This window comes from Microcaecilia unicolor, chromosome 3 (genome assembly GCF_901765095.1).
Source record: "Microcaecilia unicolor chromosome 3, aMicUni1.1, whole genome shotgun sequence".
Classification (NCBI taxonomy): domain Eukaryota; kingdom Metazoa; phylum Chordata; class Amphibia; order Gymnophiona; family Siphonopidae; genus Microcaecilia; species Microcaecilia unicolor.
This window is the reverse complement of record NC_044033.1, coordinates 140,673,318-140,686,946: the sequence shown is the minus strand read 5'-3', so window position 1 is coordinate 140,686,946 and position 13,629 is coordinate 140,673,318. Positions and strand designations below refer to the sequence as shown.

The 13,629-nt window shown below is 42.8% G+C and overlaps 2 protein-coding genes across 3 annotated transcripts in view; one reads left to right on the top strand and one right to left on the bottom strand.

The window, feature by feature from the left end:
• GPATCH11 (G-patch domain containing 11) overlaps nucleotides 1-6,989 on the bottom strand; it is a 75,634-nt gene extending 68,645 nt beyond the window's left edge. For both annotated transcript variants that reach the window (XM_030196404.1, XM_030196403.1), the window contains exon 1: nucleotides 6,858-6,989. In XM_030196404.1, coding sequence (XP_030052264.1) covers nucleotides 6,858-6,891 — 34 coding nt within the window. In that variant the 5' untranslated portion in view covers nucleotides 6,892-6,989. The remainder of the gene's footprint in view (nucleotides 1-6,857) is intronic.
• A 123-nt stretch (nucleotides 6,990-7,112) lies between these two features.
• Nucleotides 7,113-13,629, top strand: part of HEATR5B (HEAT repeat containing 5B) — a 226,389-nt gene continuing 219,872 nt past the window's right edge. Inside the window, exon 1 of the mRNA XM_030196394.1 lies at nucleotides 7,113-7,248. The gene's annotated coding sequence lies outside the window, so the exon portion shown is untranslated. The remainder of the gene's footprint in view (nucleotides 7,249-13,629) is intronic.

Genomic DNA, 13,629 nt, shown 5'->3' with positions numbered 1-13,629 from the left:
AGATCGGAAATAAGCAAATGTGCTAGCTGACAGTGTATATAAGTGAAAAACATTCAAGCATTGCTATGACAGTCTGACAGGGTGGGAGGATGGGGGTGGGTAGGAAGTATGCATGGGGACATCAAAGTATATCATTGGTATTCTAACAGGGTGGGTGTGGACAGGTGAGGGGAGGGTGATCAACAGAGACATACAGCTTTATGGTTTATAATGGGCTAGGAACCCCAGGTCCTTGTTAAGTCCTTTCTGTTGGGTGTTAAAATATTCAATCATTCTGACTTCAAAGGTCTTACGTTCTTGTATGGTTTTAAAGTTACCTTTGAGGATTCTCACTGTGAAGTCACTGGTGCAGTGTCCTGGTCCTGTGAAATGTTGCCCAACAGGCGTGGGAACCCTGCTGGCACCAGCATTGTTTATATGATGTCTATGTAAATTGAATCTTGTCTTAAGCATCTGGCCTGTTTCTCCAATATAGCATCCTTCATTACATTTTTTACACTGAATGATATATACCACATTGGAAGATGAGCAAGTGAAAGATCCCTTTATGTTGAATGTCTTTCCTTTGTGGATGACTTTGGGGTCCTGTGAAATATTTTGGCATAGTTTGCAACTGGATAAATTACAGGGAAGTGTGCCCTTCTGTTCCTTTTCAGTCTGTGAAGGAAGTTTACTTCTGATTAGCTTGTGTTTTAAATTGGGTGGCTGTCGGAAGGCCAGTACTGGTGGGGATGGGAATATCTCTTTCAGTAATTCATCCTCCTGGAGTATAGGTTGTAGATCTCTTATGATTTTCCTCAGTTTTTCCAGCTCTGGATTGTATGTCACTACAAGCGGGATTCTGTCTGTGGATTTTTTCTTTTTGTACTGTAGCAGATTCTCCCTGGGTGTTTTGAGGGAGGAGGCAATATTCTTGGAGATTATTTTGGGGTTGTAGCCCTTCTGTTTGAAGGATTCAGTCAGGGTTTTAAGGTGTCTGTCTCTGTCCCCTGGGTCAGAGCAGATACGGTGGTATCGTGTGGCTTGGCTGTAAATGATGGATCTTTTTGTATGTGAAGGATGGAAGCTGGAGTTGTGGAGATAGCTACATCTGTCTGTGGGTTTCTTGTATACAGATGTTTGTATACAGCCATCACTGATTGAGACCGTGGTGTCCAAAAAATTGACTTTTTCTGGGGAGTAGTCAATTTTGAATCTGATTGTAGGATGGTATGTATTGAATGCAGAATAAAATTGTTTCAGAGTTTCTTCACCCTCCGTCCAAATCATAAAAATGTCATCGATGTACCGGTAGTATTTTAGAGGTTTGGTCTGGTGTGTATTCAGAAATGTCTCTTCCAGCTCAGCCATAAAAAGGTTGGCATATTGGGGTGCTGTCCTGGTGCCCATCGCAGTGCCCATTATTTGCAGATAGATATCATTGTTAAAGTGGAAGTAGTTGTGAGTTAAAATGAATTTGATTAATTTTGTAATAGTTTCTGGAGAGTATTGATGGTCCAGTGTGGATTTTTTTAGGAGTCTTCCACATGCAGCTATGCCATCCGCATGTGGAATGTTGCTGTATAGTGATTCTACATCCATCGTGACCAGAAGGGTGTTAGGTGGTAGTTGCTTGATATTTTTCAATTTATTCAGAAAGTCTGTGGTGTCTTGTATGAAGCTGTTAGTTTTGTGTACGAGAGGTTCCTAGCCCATTATAAACCATAAAGCTGTATGTCTCTGTTGATCACCATCCCCTCACCTGTCCACACCCACCCTGTTAGAATACCAATGATATACTTTGATGTCCCCATGCATACTTCCTACCCACCCCCATCCTCCCACCCTGTCAGACTGTCATAGCAATGCTTGAATGTTTTTCACTTATATACACTGTCAGCTAGCACATTTGCTTATTTCCGATCTGACGAAGAAGGGCAACCTTCGAAAGCTAATCAAGAAATGTATTAAGTTATGTCCAATAAAAAAGGTATCATCTTATTTTCTTTTCCATGTTTTATTTTGTTTGATTTCTATTGATAACCTTAAGAGTGGACTAACACGGCTACCACACTCCTCTACTCAAGACACTAGGAAATTTAAATCTATATAGTAAATCAAAAATAAACGGGAGGGGCTACGGATGTCTACAGCCGACGTTACAGCACTGTAATTAGGGAGGCAAAACAGTTGACGACTTAACATTTTCCTTAGATGAGATAAATTCTAACAATTTCAAAGGGGAAAAAAATATATAATTATTCATTTCAAAAGTTACAAAGCATTTACAGGGAAACTTTAACCGAAAAGTAGCACCCAATTTAACAACTCTAGATCTATAAGAAAGAAATTCTTTCCTTCTTTTCTGTGTGCTTCTTGCCATATCAGGAAAAATTTGAACTTTTTGTCCCAAAAACATTTCATTTAAATGGCGAAAGTAGAGTCTGAAAATATTGTTTCTATCAAGTTCAAGAGCAAATGATGCAATTAGCGTAATTCTCTCTGTTACAAGCTCCAGACAGTTTTCAAGAAACTCAGTCAAGTTTAAACTTGGGGATACCTGTGGTTGTTCGTTCAATTGTTTCACTATCCCTGAAATATATTGGGTCCTCGTTATAGGGGGATATCCCTCTATAGTCGCTATGCTCACATTAGCCCTCTCCTCAAGTCACTTCACTGGCTCCCTATCCATTTCCGCATTCAATTCAAACTTCTCCTACTGACCTATAAGTGCATTCACTCTACCGCTCTCCACTCTTGTCTCTCCCTACGCCCCCCCCCCTTGGGTACTCCGTTCTCTTGATAAATGTCTCTTATCTGTCCCCTTCTTCTCTACTGCTAATTCCAGACTCCGTTCCTTTTATCTTGCTGCACCTCACGCTTGGAATAGACTTCCCGAGCCTGTACGTCTAGCCCCCTCTTTGGCCGTTTTCAAGTCCAAACTTAAAGCCCACCTCTTTACCACTGCTTTTGACACCTAACCACTGCTCACTTGCCCTGTCCTTTTATCCTCACCTCTTTATTCCCCTACCCTTAATTGTTCTGTCTGACTGCCTGTCTTATCTAGATTGTAAGCTCTTTGAGCAGGGACTGTCTTTTTTGTGTATGGTGTACAGCGCTGCGTATGCCTTGTAGCGCTATAGAAATGCTAAGTAGTAGTAGTAGTATAGGAATCCACAATATTTCACTGAAATACTTCTTGAGCATATCCACTGCTGGAATTAAGGGTGACTTGGGAAAATTCAAGAACCGCAGGTTATTTCTCCTCCCGTTATTCTCCAGATATTCTATTTTTCTCTCTTGGGCTTTAAATTTCCTAGTGTCTTGATCCACCTATTGGGGACAAATGTAAACTCTTTTTTTCCTGTATAATTTAACCTGTTTAGGTTATAGTAATTTGATTACCTATAATTGATTGCTGATATTTCAAGTTTATATTATTGGATGTAAACAAAAAATTTATAAATAAAGAAATTAAAAAAAAAAAAAAAGAAATACGAATACTGTTCCTTGTGATAATGATCGTAATTGATTTTGAAGAATTTTTTTTTCTTTATGATATTTAATGTTTTGTATTAGTTTTATGGATGTGAGTAAAAGGGTATGTATGTGAAGTTTGAGTGAGAATGTAATTAGTATGAAGAAGTGTTAGTTTGTAGGTTTTTAAATATGTGGAGGACAACATTGTGATTTATGAAATATTATTTGAATAAAGATTGTTAATTATATGAAACGGTTGTTTAAGAAAATGCATATGAGCTAATTACAACCAATTAAAGAGTACTAGCCTATGATTGGACTATTACATATACATATATATATATATATACATATACATATATATATACAGTGCACTCCATTTAAGTGCCCGTCGGATAAGCGCATGCTCTAACTGCATGCCGTACTTCGGTCCCGTTTTTGGCGCCATCAATTTCTATGGGGACAAACTTCAGTTTAGCGCACCACTGATAAGTGCACAATTCGCTTATATGCATGGTTTAAGACCGCTCCTCTGCAGGAAAGACTCCACATAAGTGCATGCACAGAATATGGAAGCCGATTGGCGTGTGATAAAGGGGCGGTAAATTTGAAATCTCGTTGGTTAACTGCCACAGGCAGAATAAGCGAAAGAATGTTATTAGAGTGTACACTGGAGTCGTTGCACAACTGTAAGACTTTAACACTGGCTGAACGAATAGAAGTTCTTAAAAAATTAGAAAACAAAGTCAAGCATCTATTGCTAAAGAATATGGTGTCAATTCCAGTCAAATTTCACGTATCTTGAAGCAGAAAGACCAGCTTCTGGAAGACTGGCAAAACAATACAAATCTACACCGGAAACATAAACGGGGGCGGGAAAAGCTGAGGATGTAGAAGATGCTCTTCTTCGGTGGTTTTCTCAAGTCAGGAACAGACAGTTTCCTGTCAGTGGTCCACTGCTTATGGAGAAAGCTAATCAGCTAGCTGAAAGTCTTGGACTAACTGAATTAGATGGTTGGATGGTTGGAAAGATGGAAGGAGAGGAACAACATAAAATTCAAGAAACAACATGGTGAAAAACAAGACACTGATGACTTTGGTGCTGAAAATTGGGTTGTTTCAGTTCTTCCTACCATCTTGAACGAGTTTGCACCTCATGACATTTTCAATGCTGACGAAAACGGTCTCTACTGGCGAGCGATTCCTGATGGAACACGTGCATTCTAACAAGCCAAAACTACAGGAAGTAAAACGTTGAAGGGCTGACTAACGATCCTCCTTTGCTGCAATATGGATGGGAGTGAGAAGTTGGAAACACTCGTCATTGGAAAGAGCAAACAGTCCCGTTGCTTCAACAATGTTAAGCGACTTCCTGTGTCATACGAGGCTAATGCAAATTCATGGATGACTGGGGAAATTTGGAAGCAGTGGCTAAAGAAGTTGGACACTAGAATGCGGGCACAAAAGCATCAGATTTTGTTGCTTTGTGATAATTGTACTGCACACAGTGATGATGACAGGCTGTTTAACGTCAAGGTGGTCTTCCTGCCACCAAATACTACCTCTCTGATCCAACCTATGGATCAGGGCATAATAGCCAATTTCAAACAACATTATCAGGCTCTTGTGCTACGTCGTCTGATGAGCGTTATGGATGACCAGACTAGCAAGGATAAACATGCTGTTAAACTGGCTCGTAATCTATCACTGTTGGATTCCCTACATATGCAGAAAGAAGCCTGGAATCATGTTACACAGGCAACCATTGTGAACTGTTACCAGCGGGCAAGCTTTGTTAAGGATGTGGAGAGGGACGAAACAGATGCAGCTGTGCAAACACGTCAGATGAACAGGCTATTGACATCCCAGCCGGTGTTACTGAAGAGGAGTTTCATCACCACGTAGCTGTTGATTACGATCTACAAACAGCTGACGACAGCACTGATGTCCAGATATGCGCCTACACGCAGGCAACGGCTGATGATGAAACACGATGAAATGAGCAGTGAGGCACATGCTAAATAATTTCAACAACCTCCTGACACTTTTGCAAGAGCGCTGGAGAGTCTCAACACCGTGCGGGCCTATCTGAAGGCCACTGGATGTCAGTACTATGACAGTTTTTACCGTCTGGCAGACGTAATCTATGGAACTCACAGACACAAGAGTGTACAGAGGACTATGACTGATTACTTCAAGCCTAATAAACAGTACTGTACATATGTTTATCAGATGTCAAGCTTCTTTGGGTCACAACGGTTAAGTGCACGCTCCAGTTAACTACATGTATTTCTTTGGTCCCAGACCCTTGCACTTAAGCGGATTGCACTGTGTGTGTGTATATATATATATATATATATAATGTGCTGGAATGTTATGCACAAATATTGGTATTTTAAACATTTTATGCACATGAAATGACACCACTATTTATCCACAGAATAACATTCCAACCAGGGGCGGACTGACCGTTTGGGCAACCGGGCAGTGCCCGAGGACCCAGAGGGCCACTGGTGATCTAGTGGCCTCAGTGTGTCTGTGTGGGGGGGATCCCACATGTTCTTTCCGTCCCACTGGGCTGCTGCTTTTTCCCCCACCCACCACCACTGTAGTTTAAAAATGGCAGCTGAGACTCCCTGTGGATGTCTCACGAGACTATCGAGAGACATGAGACTACCATGGGAAGTCTCGGCCATCATTTTGAAAACATGGTGGCGCCGGCAGGAAGGGGAATGGTGACAGCGCAGCAGGCAGGAAAGAACACTCCCCCCCCCCCCCCCCCTTGCAGCGATTACCAGACTACCAAGACCCCTCAGGTAGGACCGGGGCAGCGGAGGCGTTGGCAGGGGCGTCAGTGGGGGTGTCAGGCAGTGGACAGGCTAGGGGCCCAGACTACCCTCAATCTGCCCCTGATTCCAACACATACGCAGGTATGCAGCAGGCACTTTCCTTTTTCTGGGACACACACAGAGTACTAGCTACCCTCAGTGAACAACAAACATACAAAAGTGTGCTTGTCTTAATTAGCGCACAAGCTTGCAATTTTGGAGATGAAAACTTAAGGGAGCACTCAGCTCTAATGAGCGGTTTTCTGCAACAGCCCCTGACTCAAATACTACAAAAATCCAGCAGTAGCAATCACCTCTGGCCTTATAATCCTCAACGAATTATAACCTAGAACCACTTAAGAAATGTAAGCGGAGCAGGAACATATTGGCCACCAAGTGAGCCCGGGAATTGTCCTTGTTACTGTTTTCTCTACACACCATAATTTTTACTTTACTGTTATTTACCATTATCTCCGTAAGTTGTTTGTTTTTTTAGCTTAAATAAACGTACTACTTTGATAACATACTAAAATTGTCACATCATTTTGAATGTGCGTCCAAAGATCTTACTGCGTGCTAACGAAGCTATCAGACATGTAATCATCTTCTTCCACCTTCTCTCCCGCCATGTTTAAAGCGACGATTCGATTCCACTCCCCTCCTACCTCGGTAGGGTACTTGCTTGCCACTTACTTACTCTTCGTCCGGAAGTGACTCATGCGGCTTCGACGTCAGATTCCCGGCGCTGTCAATAGCTCTACAACTCTTCCTCATCTGGTCCATTTGCGCATGCGTAAAACCAGCTCAAGCACGGGAAGCCGGGGAGGGGGGGTTAGCCGGTGGCGGCTGGCAGCTGCGACAGGGACAGGGTGACAGTTGTGGTGGTCTCGTCTGTTTACTTTCAACAGTTTATGTACTGGGTGTGATAGACCGGGAAGGAAGGAAAACGCTGGCAAAAGAGGTGATATTTCTATCATTTCCTTTTTTTTATTCGTCATGTAGCCGGTGTTTCTTTTCGGTTAGGAAACTGTGTCTCTCGTAGGGTCACGTGTGCTGCTTCTCGTTCCTCCTAGTGTATGTGTTCTGTTCACGGTAGGCCTGATCGGTTTCCATGGACTGGCTCGATTATACGTTCCAAAGTACCCCCTGTAAGGGGGCCTGAATCCCCATAGCGCTACGAAGTGCTGGCTCCTGGCCTTGCAATCAGATCTGGGAGAGGTTTAAAATTTTTAAGCCCCGATGTAGGTACTTGCGCTATCCTTTAGCCAGCTGTTTATTCCAAACTTTACTTTGCTAATCTTACTCTCAATGCTTTTAGCGGGGAAAATCAATGGTAAAAACTACTGCACCAAATGGTAGTGCACTGTTCATGCAAAAAAAAGCCTGCATTTTAAGTTACTCATGTGTTTAAAAAAAAAAAACAACACTAATCTTTAGCACATATTTTTACTGTTGTGGTAACACTAAGGGGTCCTTTTACTAAGGTGTGCTAATGGATTAGTGTGTGTTAAGTCCCATGCAGCCCATAGGTATACAATGGGCTGCACAGCATTTAGCACATGTTAAATGCTTTAGTTCACCTTAGTGAAAGATCCCAAAATGTTTAGTTTAGCTCAGGGCTGGAGTAAAGATTCTGTGATACAGGGGTTGTGATTGAGTATACCCTATCCTTTGATGAGAGCAGATTTCAGCTCTTGGGAAGAAAACATTCTTCCCAAGAGCTCCATTAGGGGTTACTTTGATGAGACAGCTTTGTAAACCTTGGTCCATGATCTGGTAATTACAAGATTGGACTACAGCAATATAGTTTATTTTATGTATTAGGATTTATTGTCTACCTTTTGAAAGAATTCACTCAAGGAGGTGTACAGTATAATATATGTAGGTCTTCCTAGAAAAAGATACAAATGTTGCAGAATGTTACCATAGGCTCTTAGGGAATTCTCGTTTGTATGAGCATGTTACCCCTATGTATATTAAATATCATTGGCTACCCATTTCCTGTAGATGCAAGTTGAAGGCACTTCGCTTATCACACTGTGGGAGTAGGAACCATTATATCTGAGCAGCAGGGCTGCCAAGAGACAAAACAGGGGCAGCCCCCAGCCCCCCCCCCCCCCCCCCCCCCCCACACACACACACACACACACACACATATACCTTCCTGTGTCTGCTTCTCCATCAGTCTGTCACACTCCTGCTCGCCGGGTGCCAACACACATGAGCAGAACCTTCTGCCTGCCTCCAGAAGCCTTGCAGGTACCAGGCCTGGTGAATCTTGCCCCCACCCCTGCTGAGGAGGTGGACTGTTTTATACACGTCTGCAAGGTGCCGTAAGTCTCTTCAAGATTACAGGTTGTCGGTACCTTCTTTGGCAATGGCACGTTGGATGGTCATGCAGGAGAGGGCTTTTTTTCTGGCAGGCACCAGTTCTTTGGAATAGTCTGCTCAAGGAGATTTGGGTAGAACCTGCTTATTAAAAACATACTTTTTAAACCAGCTTTTGGTTTGTAGTCCCAGGAGATAGATCTAGCTTGCACTGACTATAGTGTATTATGTTAATAATTATGATTGCGTGTGATAAAATGAATGATTCTTCAGTGTACATGTGTTAGGTCTTTCCTATAGCAATGGAGTTTCTGTTTTATTTTTATTTTAATTTTTTGTTTTAACTGAATAGTTGAATTTGTTTGTAAACAGCTCAGATCTGGAAAGGTGTGAGATATATCAAGTTAAAAAAAAAAGAGAAAGATGCAACCCAGGAGCTAAAGGGTCATCTAAGGTGAAGTGCAGCATTTCACCCCAGAGGACTCTTAGTCATGTGGGCCTGGTTGTCACCTCCAAGAGGCTATCTGACCGAGGTCACTCATTGTCCTGGGCACCCTCTGTGTCAGGGATATCCTGGACCAAAGAGCCTCTGATGTTGGCTAATTCTCCTTTGATCCAGGGAAGCATTCATTGCTGGTCCTTTCTGAGTGCTACCATCTTGAAAAATTGCAACGGCACTTGATCTATGTCTGTGCTTTTGTGTGTCACTGTACATCTCCCCAGACCATGTAAGTACAGTATATAAAATACCTGCTTATAATGTGTGATTGTCCTCCACCTTGAACTTGATGGTTAAACAAATTATAAATACCTAAATTAAATATTTGGTCTGGAGTGGGGATGGGGCTGAGTTCTAAGAACATTGGAGACTCTCAGGTCCAAGGATTCCTTGAGCTGAATGCTGCCTGTGCTTATAGTACCTTGGGCCAAATGGGCCCTGGAGGAGGGGGAAATGGAGGGTGCTCTGGTAATTTTTGTTGGTGGGGTTAGGTGTAGGAGTTGTGGGGCATGGCCTGCCAACCTTTATTTTATTTAAGTGTCTCCCTTTCTGTCTGTGTGTAATCCAGCCTCCACTCACATGTTGACAGGAAGGGAGACATTTTGAGCTCCTTTTACAAAGTGGCGCTACTGATTAGCATGCGCTGAATGCGTAGAAGCCCATGGGAATTGAATGGGCTTCTTGGCGTTTGCTGCTCTGAAATCGCTAGCGTGGCTTTGTAAAAGGAGCCCTTTATATGCAATGTAGCAAACTGCTTCAGATTAATGTGGTGGTGATCTCTCTTTTTTTTTTTTCTGTCAATGCACGCTCTTTAGTGTTGCTTTAATTTACATGCCATTAGCTTACTGCATTGGGAGTAAAAAAATGTTTTTAATGCCTGTGTTAGAACAGTTTGCACTGGAGCTTAATTTAATGTTTACTGTACCTAAAATCCTCTCTCTTCAATTCCATTTTATTATGAGATTTCTCAATTTCTGTTTAAAAATAGCTTTGTATATGGGGGGAAATTATGATTAAGTTGAAAGCATATACTGAGGTTCTTTTTCTTTCTGTTTGCCAATAAACATGCTTTTCCAGGATTACATTGGAGCACCAGTCCTTAAGAGTCACAGAAGTAGCGGATATTGCAGTAATTGATTATAGGAGATGCATAATAACCCAAACATGTAACCCATTTGAAACTATATTATTTGTGTTGTTTATTTTGATAATTTTTAATTTGTAAATAGTTTTGAGGCTTCTGTTTACAAAAGGTGATCCATAAATGCAAATTTCTATTGGTTTTTAAGATACCTATAATGGAATATGCTCAATATATATTTGTGTGTGCTCTTTCCGTTACATGCAACTACTTTTCATGCATATCCATTGTGGATATGCTGAAAAGCCAGACCTGTTTCTGATGCCTGAAGTTGGCTACCTCTGCTGTGATGAACACTAGTAGTACTCATATCAATCTGCCAAAAACTGGATTTGTTTTGCAGGTTTTGATACCCTTTTAGGCTCCATATAAAAAAAAAAATATCCAGGGATTTTGTATGTAGTACTATACCTTTTGAGACCAAGCAGGTTCCTTCTTCAGGAATGACTGGAAGCCAAACAAGTTAAGTGTATGTATTGTAAGAAGTATTTATTTATTTGGATTTAAGATGGTGTTGTAGCTAGGATATGCTCAGTATAAAGGACAAGCCCTTCTCAAGAAAATGGCCATGATCAGTCTTTAAAGTTCATGCACACCTTAAGCTTTGGATAGGTCTTTGGATTTTTTTTTTTTTTAATCTTGGCTCAAAGGGTATCACACATCCAGATCATTAGTAGTTTGTGAATTGTCTAACACACTTTTGTGAGTTCAAACCTACATTTTGAGTGAAAGTAAATGAAAAGGTGTTACTTTGTCATTTTCCCCAGCCAAAATGTTAGACAAGATAATTGCTCTGTACTAATGACTTCTTCAGAGACAACATAGGTTTTTAAGTTATTGGCTTCTGTTAGGAGAAGGGGAGTAGTTTAGTGACTAGACCATCAGGCTCAGAACCAGGGTTGCTGTGGTCCATTTCCCACTTCACTTCACTTTTTGGACAAATCACTTACTTGTCATTTACCTGTTACCTCAGTTATCAGGTTAAAGGCTTCTTTATTAAAATTGTCCCCCCCCCCCACCCCCATTTTGTGTCTGTGGGATAAAAAGGTATGTAATAAATCTGGTCTGTCGGAGGTCACGTGATGCTGTGAGCTGGGAAGGAAGTGAATTTTCGGCTGCTGGGAGCCCTGCCCGAAATTCGAACCTTTAAAGACGTCTCCGACCCCGGAAAGTAGAGAATCTAAGGCGCACACGCTCTCCCAGTATATGGACAAATATTTAACGCGATCGGCGATGGCGCAAACCGCAAAAAACACGAAGAAAAAAGAGGAGAAACCGAGACTTGGCGAATCCAAGATGGCGGCCGCCTCGCCGGCGAATTCACCCTCCCGCCCGGCCTCCGATTTCACGCTGCCAGAACTTACAGAAGCAGTGGTGGGCGCATTGGCCCCCCAGTTTGATCAGCTTTCTGCCCAGATAACGGGGCTGTCGGCGCTCACGACAGAACTTTCCCGTCGGACTGGGGAGCTGGAGGCCCGGGTTGCGGAGGTGGAAGATGGTCAACAAAATAACTTGGGAGAGATAGAAAGACTACAACGCCTGGTCCAGGAGAATGTGCAGCGAGTAGAAGATTTGGAAAATCGCTCGCGCCGCGATAATCTCCGCTTTGTGGGATTTGCAGAATCCTTGGCAGATAAAGACTTAAAACGCACATTGGAAACATGGCTTCAGGCACATTTCCCGGAGGCTGGAGAAGGCCGTACGATCCGAATTGAACGTGCACATCGTGTAGGACCTAGGCCGACAAGAGAATCGAGGCCCAGAGTGGTGATAGCAAAATTTCACTGTTATGCCCAAAAAGCGGCAATATTGCGACAGTATAAAAGCTGCAGGGAAACTACAAAGTATGATGGAACCTTAATACGTATCTTTCAGGATTACTCTGCGGCTTTGGCAGCACAACGCCGTGCTTTTTCCACGGTTTGCACCTGTCTAGTGGAAAAAAAGTTCAAATTCACCCTGCAATATCCAGCAACCTTGAAAATCTTGGCGAATGGAACCTGGACAACTTATACTGAACCAGATGCTGTAGCGGAGTGGTTGAATCACCACCAGACCTGACATTGGGGGGATTGCCAATATATTCCACAGATGGTTTAACCACACAATATGTTGATGGAGTTCTTGGTTGGCAGTTGCCGGTTGGATTACTACTTTGCTTGAGTTCTAGAAAGTTCTTGTTGGGCTGCTAACGGCGAAAATTGACTGTGAAAAAGAGTGAGACCGAATGGCTGGGTGAACAAGATGGTAGACCAGAGACATATGGCGGAATGGCTCAGGAATGGACTGGAGCGGAAAGCTGTTCGAATACCTGACGGTGTGATCTTGGTGGCTTTCTGGGCTATGTGAGACACTAACTATGATACATTTATTTTGATATGAAAGAAGGGTAGGGCTCCTATAGCATCTAGACCTCTGCCTGCTACACTCACTGAACACAGTGAGATTGGTAAGACAGGCCAGATAGTTAGTGGGGGGAAGATGGGGGGAGGACAAGGGGGGGAGATACAGGGGAAGGGGGAGGGAGAGGGAGGGAATGGAAGCAGAAGCGAGCAGATTGATGAAGGGACACAAAGAAGAGCTGTGGGCTTGGGTAAACCATGGTATGATTGTGTGTTGGTTGATATAAGGAGCCTTTGGTTGAGGCTGGGCAACCGGGGCGTTAAGTTAGGTTTGCTATATGTTAAATTGACGAAGTTAGAAGACTGCTTTGACTGAACATTTAAGATTAGTGACCTGGAATGTGGCGGGGATTACCTCTCCAATTAAGAGATCAAAAATTTTAACACACTTGAACCGCCTAAAGGCTTCCATAGTATGCCTACAAGAGACCAAACTCTCAGACGAGGAACACCGAAAGCTGCGCCAGCAATGGGTGGGGGAGTGTTATTACTCCTCCTCCGGGGCTAGACGGGGAGGAGTGGCGATATTGATTAGGAAAGGGCTCCCATGTACTTCTAAATTAATAGGGAAAGACCCTAAGGGAAGATACGTCCTACTTCATCTCAATATTATGGGACAGGAATACTACCTATGTGTTGTTTATGGGCCAAACGGTTATGATGCAGAATTTTTCCAGACATTGATAAATCTGGGTCTCAAATACGATACGGCCCCTTGGATTGTGGCGGGAGATTTTAACCAAGTGCTTGACCCGGACCTCGACCGCTCGACGGTCGGGGCATGGAGCGCACTACCCCGCAGTAAAGGATTACCTTATCTCTGTAAGTTAATGGACTTAGTAGATCCCTGGAGGTTACTATTCCCGCAAAGGCGGGACTATACCCATCTGTCGAAGGCCCACAAAACCTGGTCCCGTATAGACTACATTTTAGTTTCCACATCGCTTTTTTCTCGGGTAGTTAAGACAGATA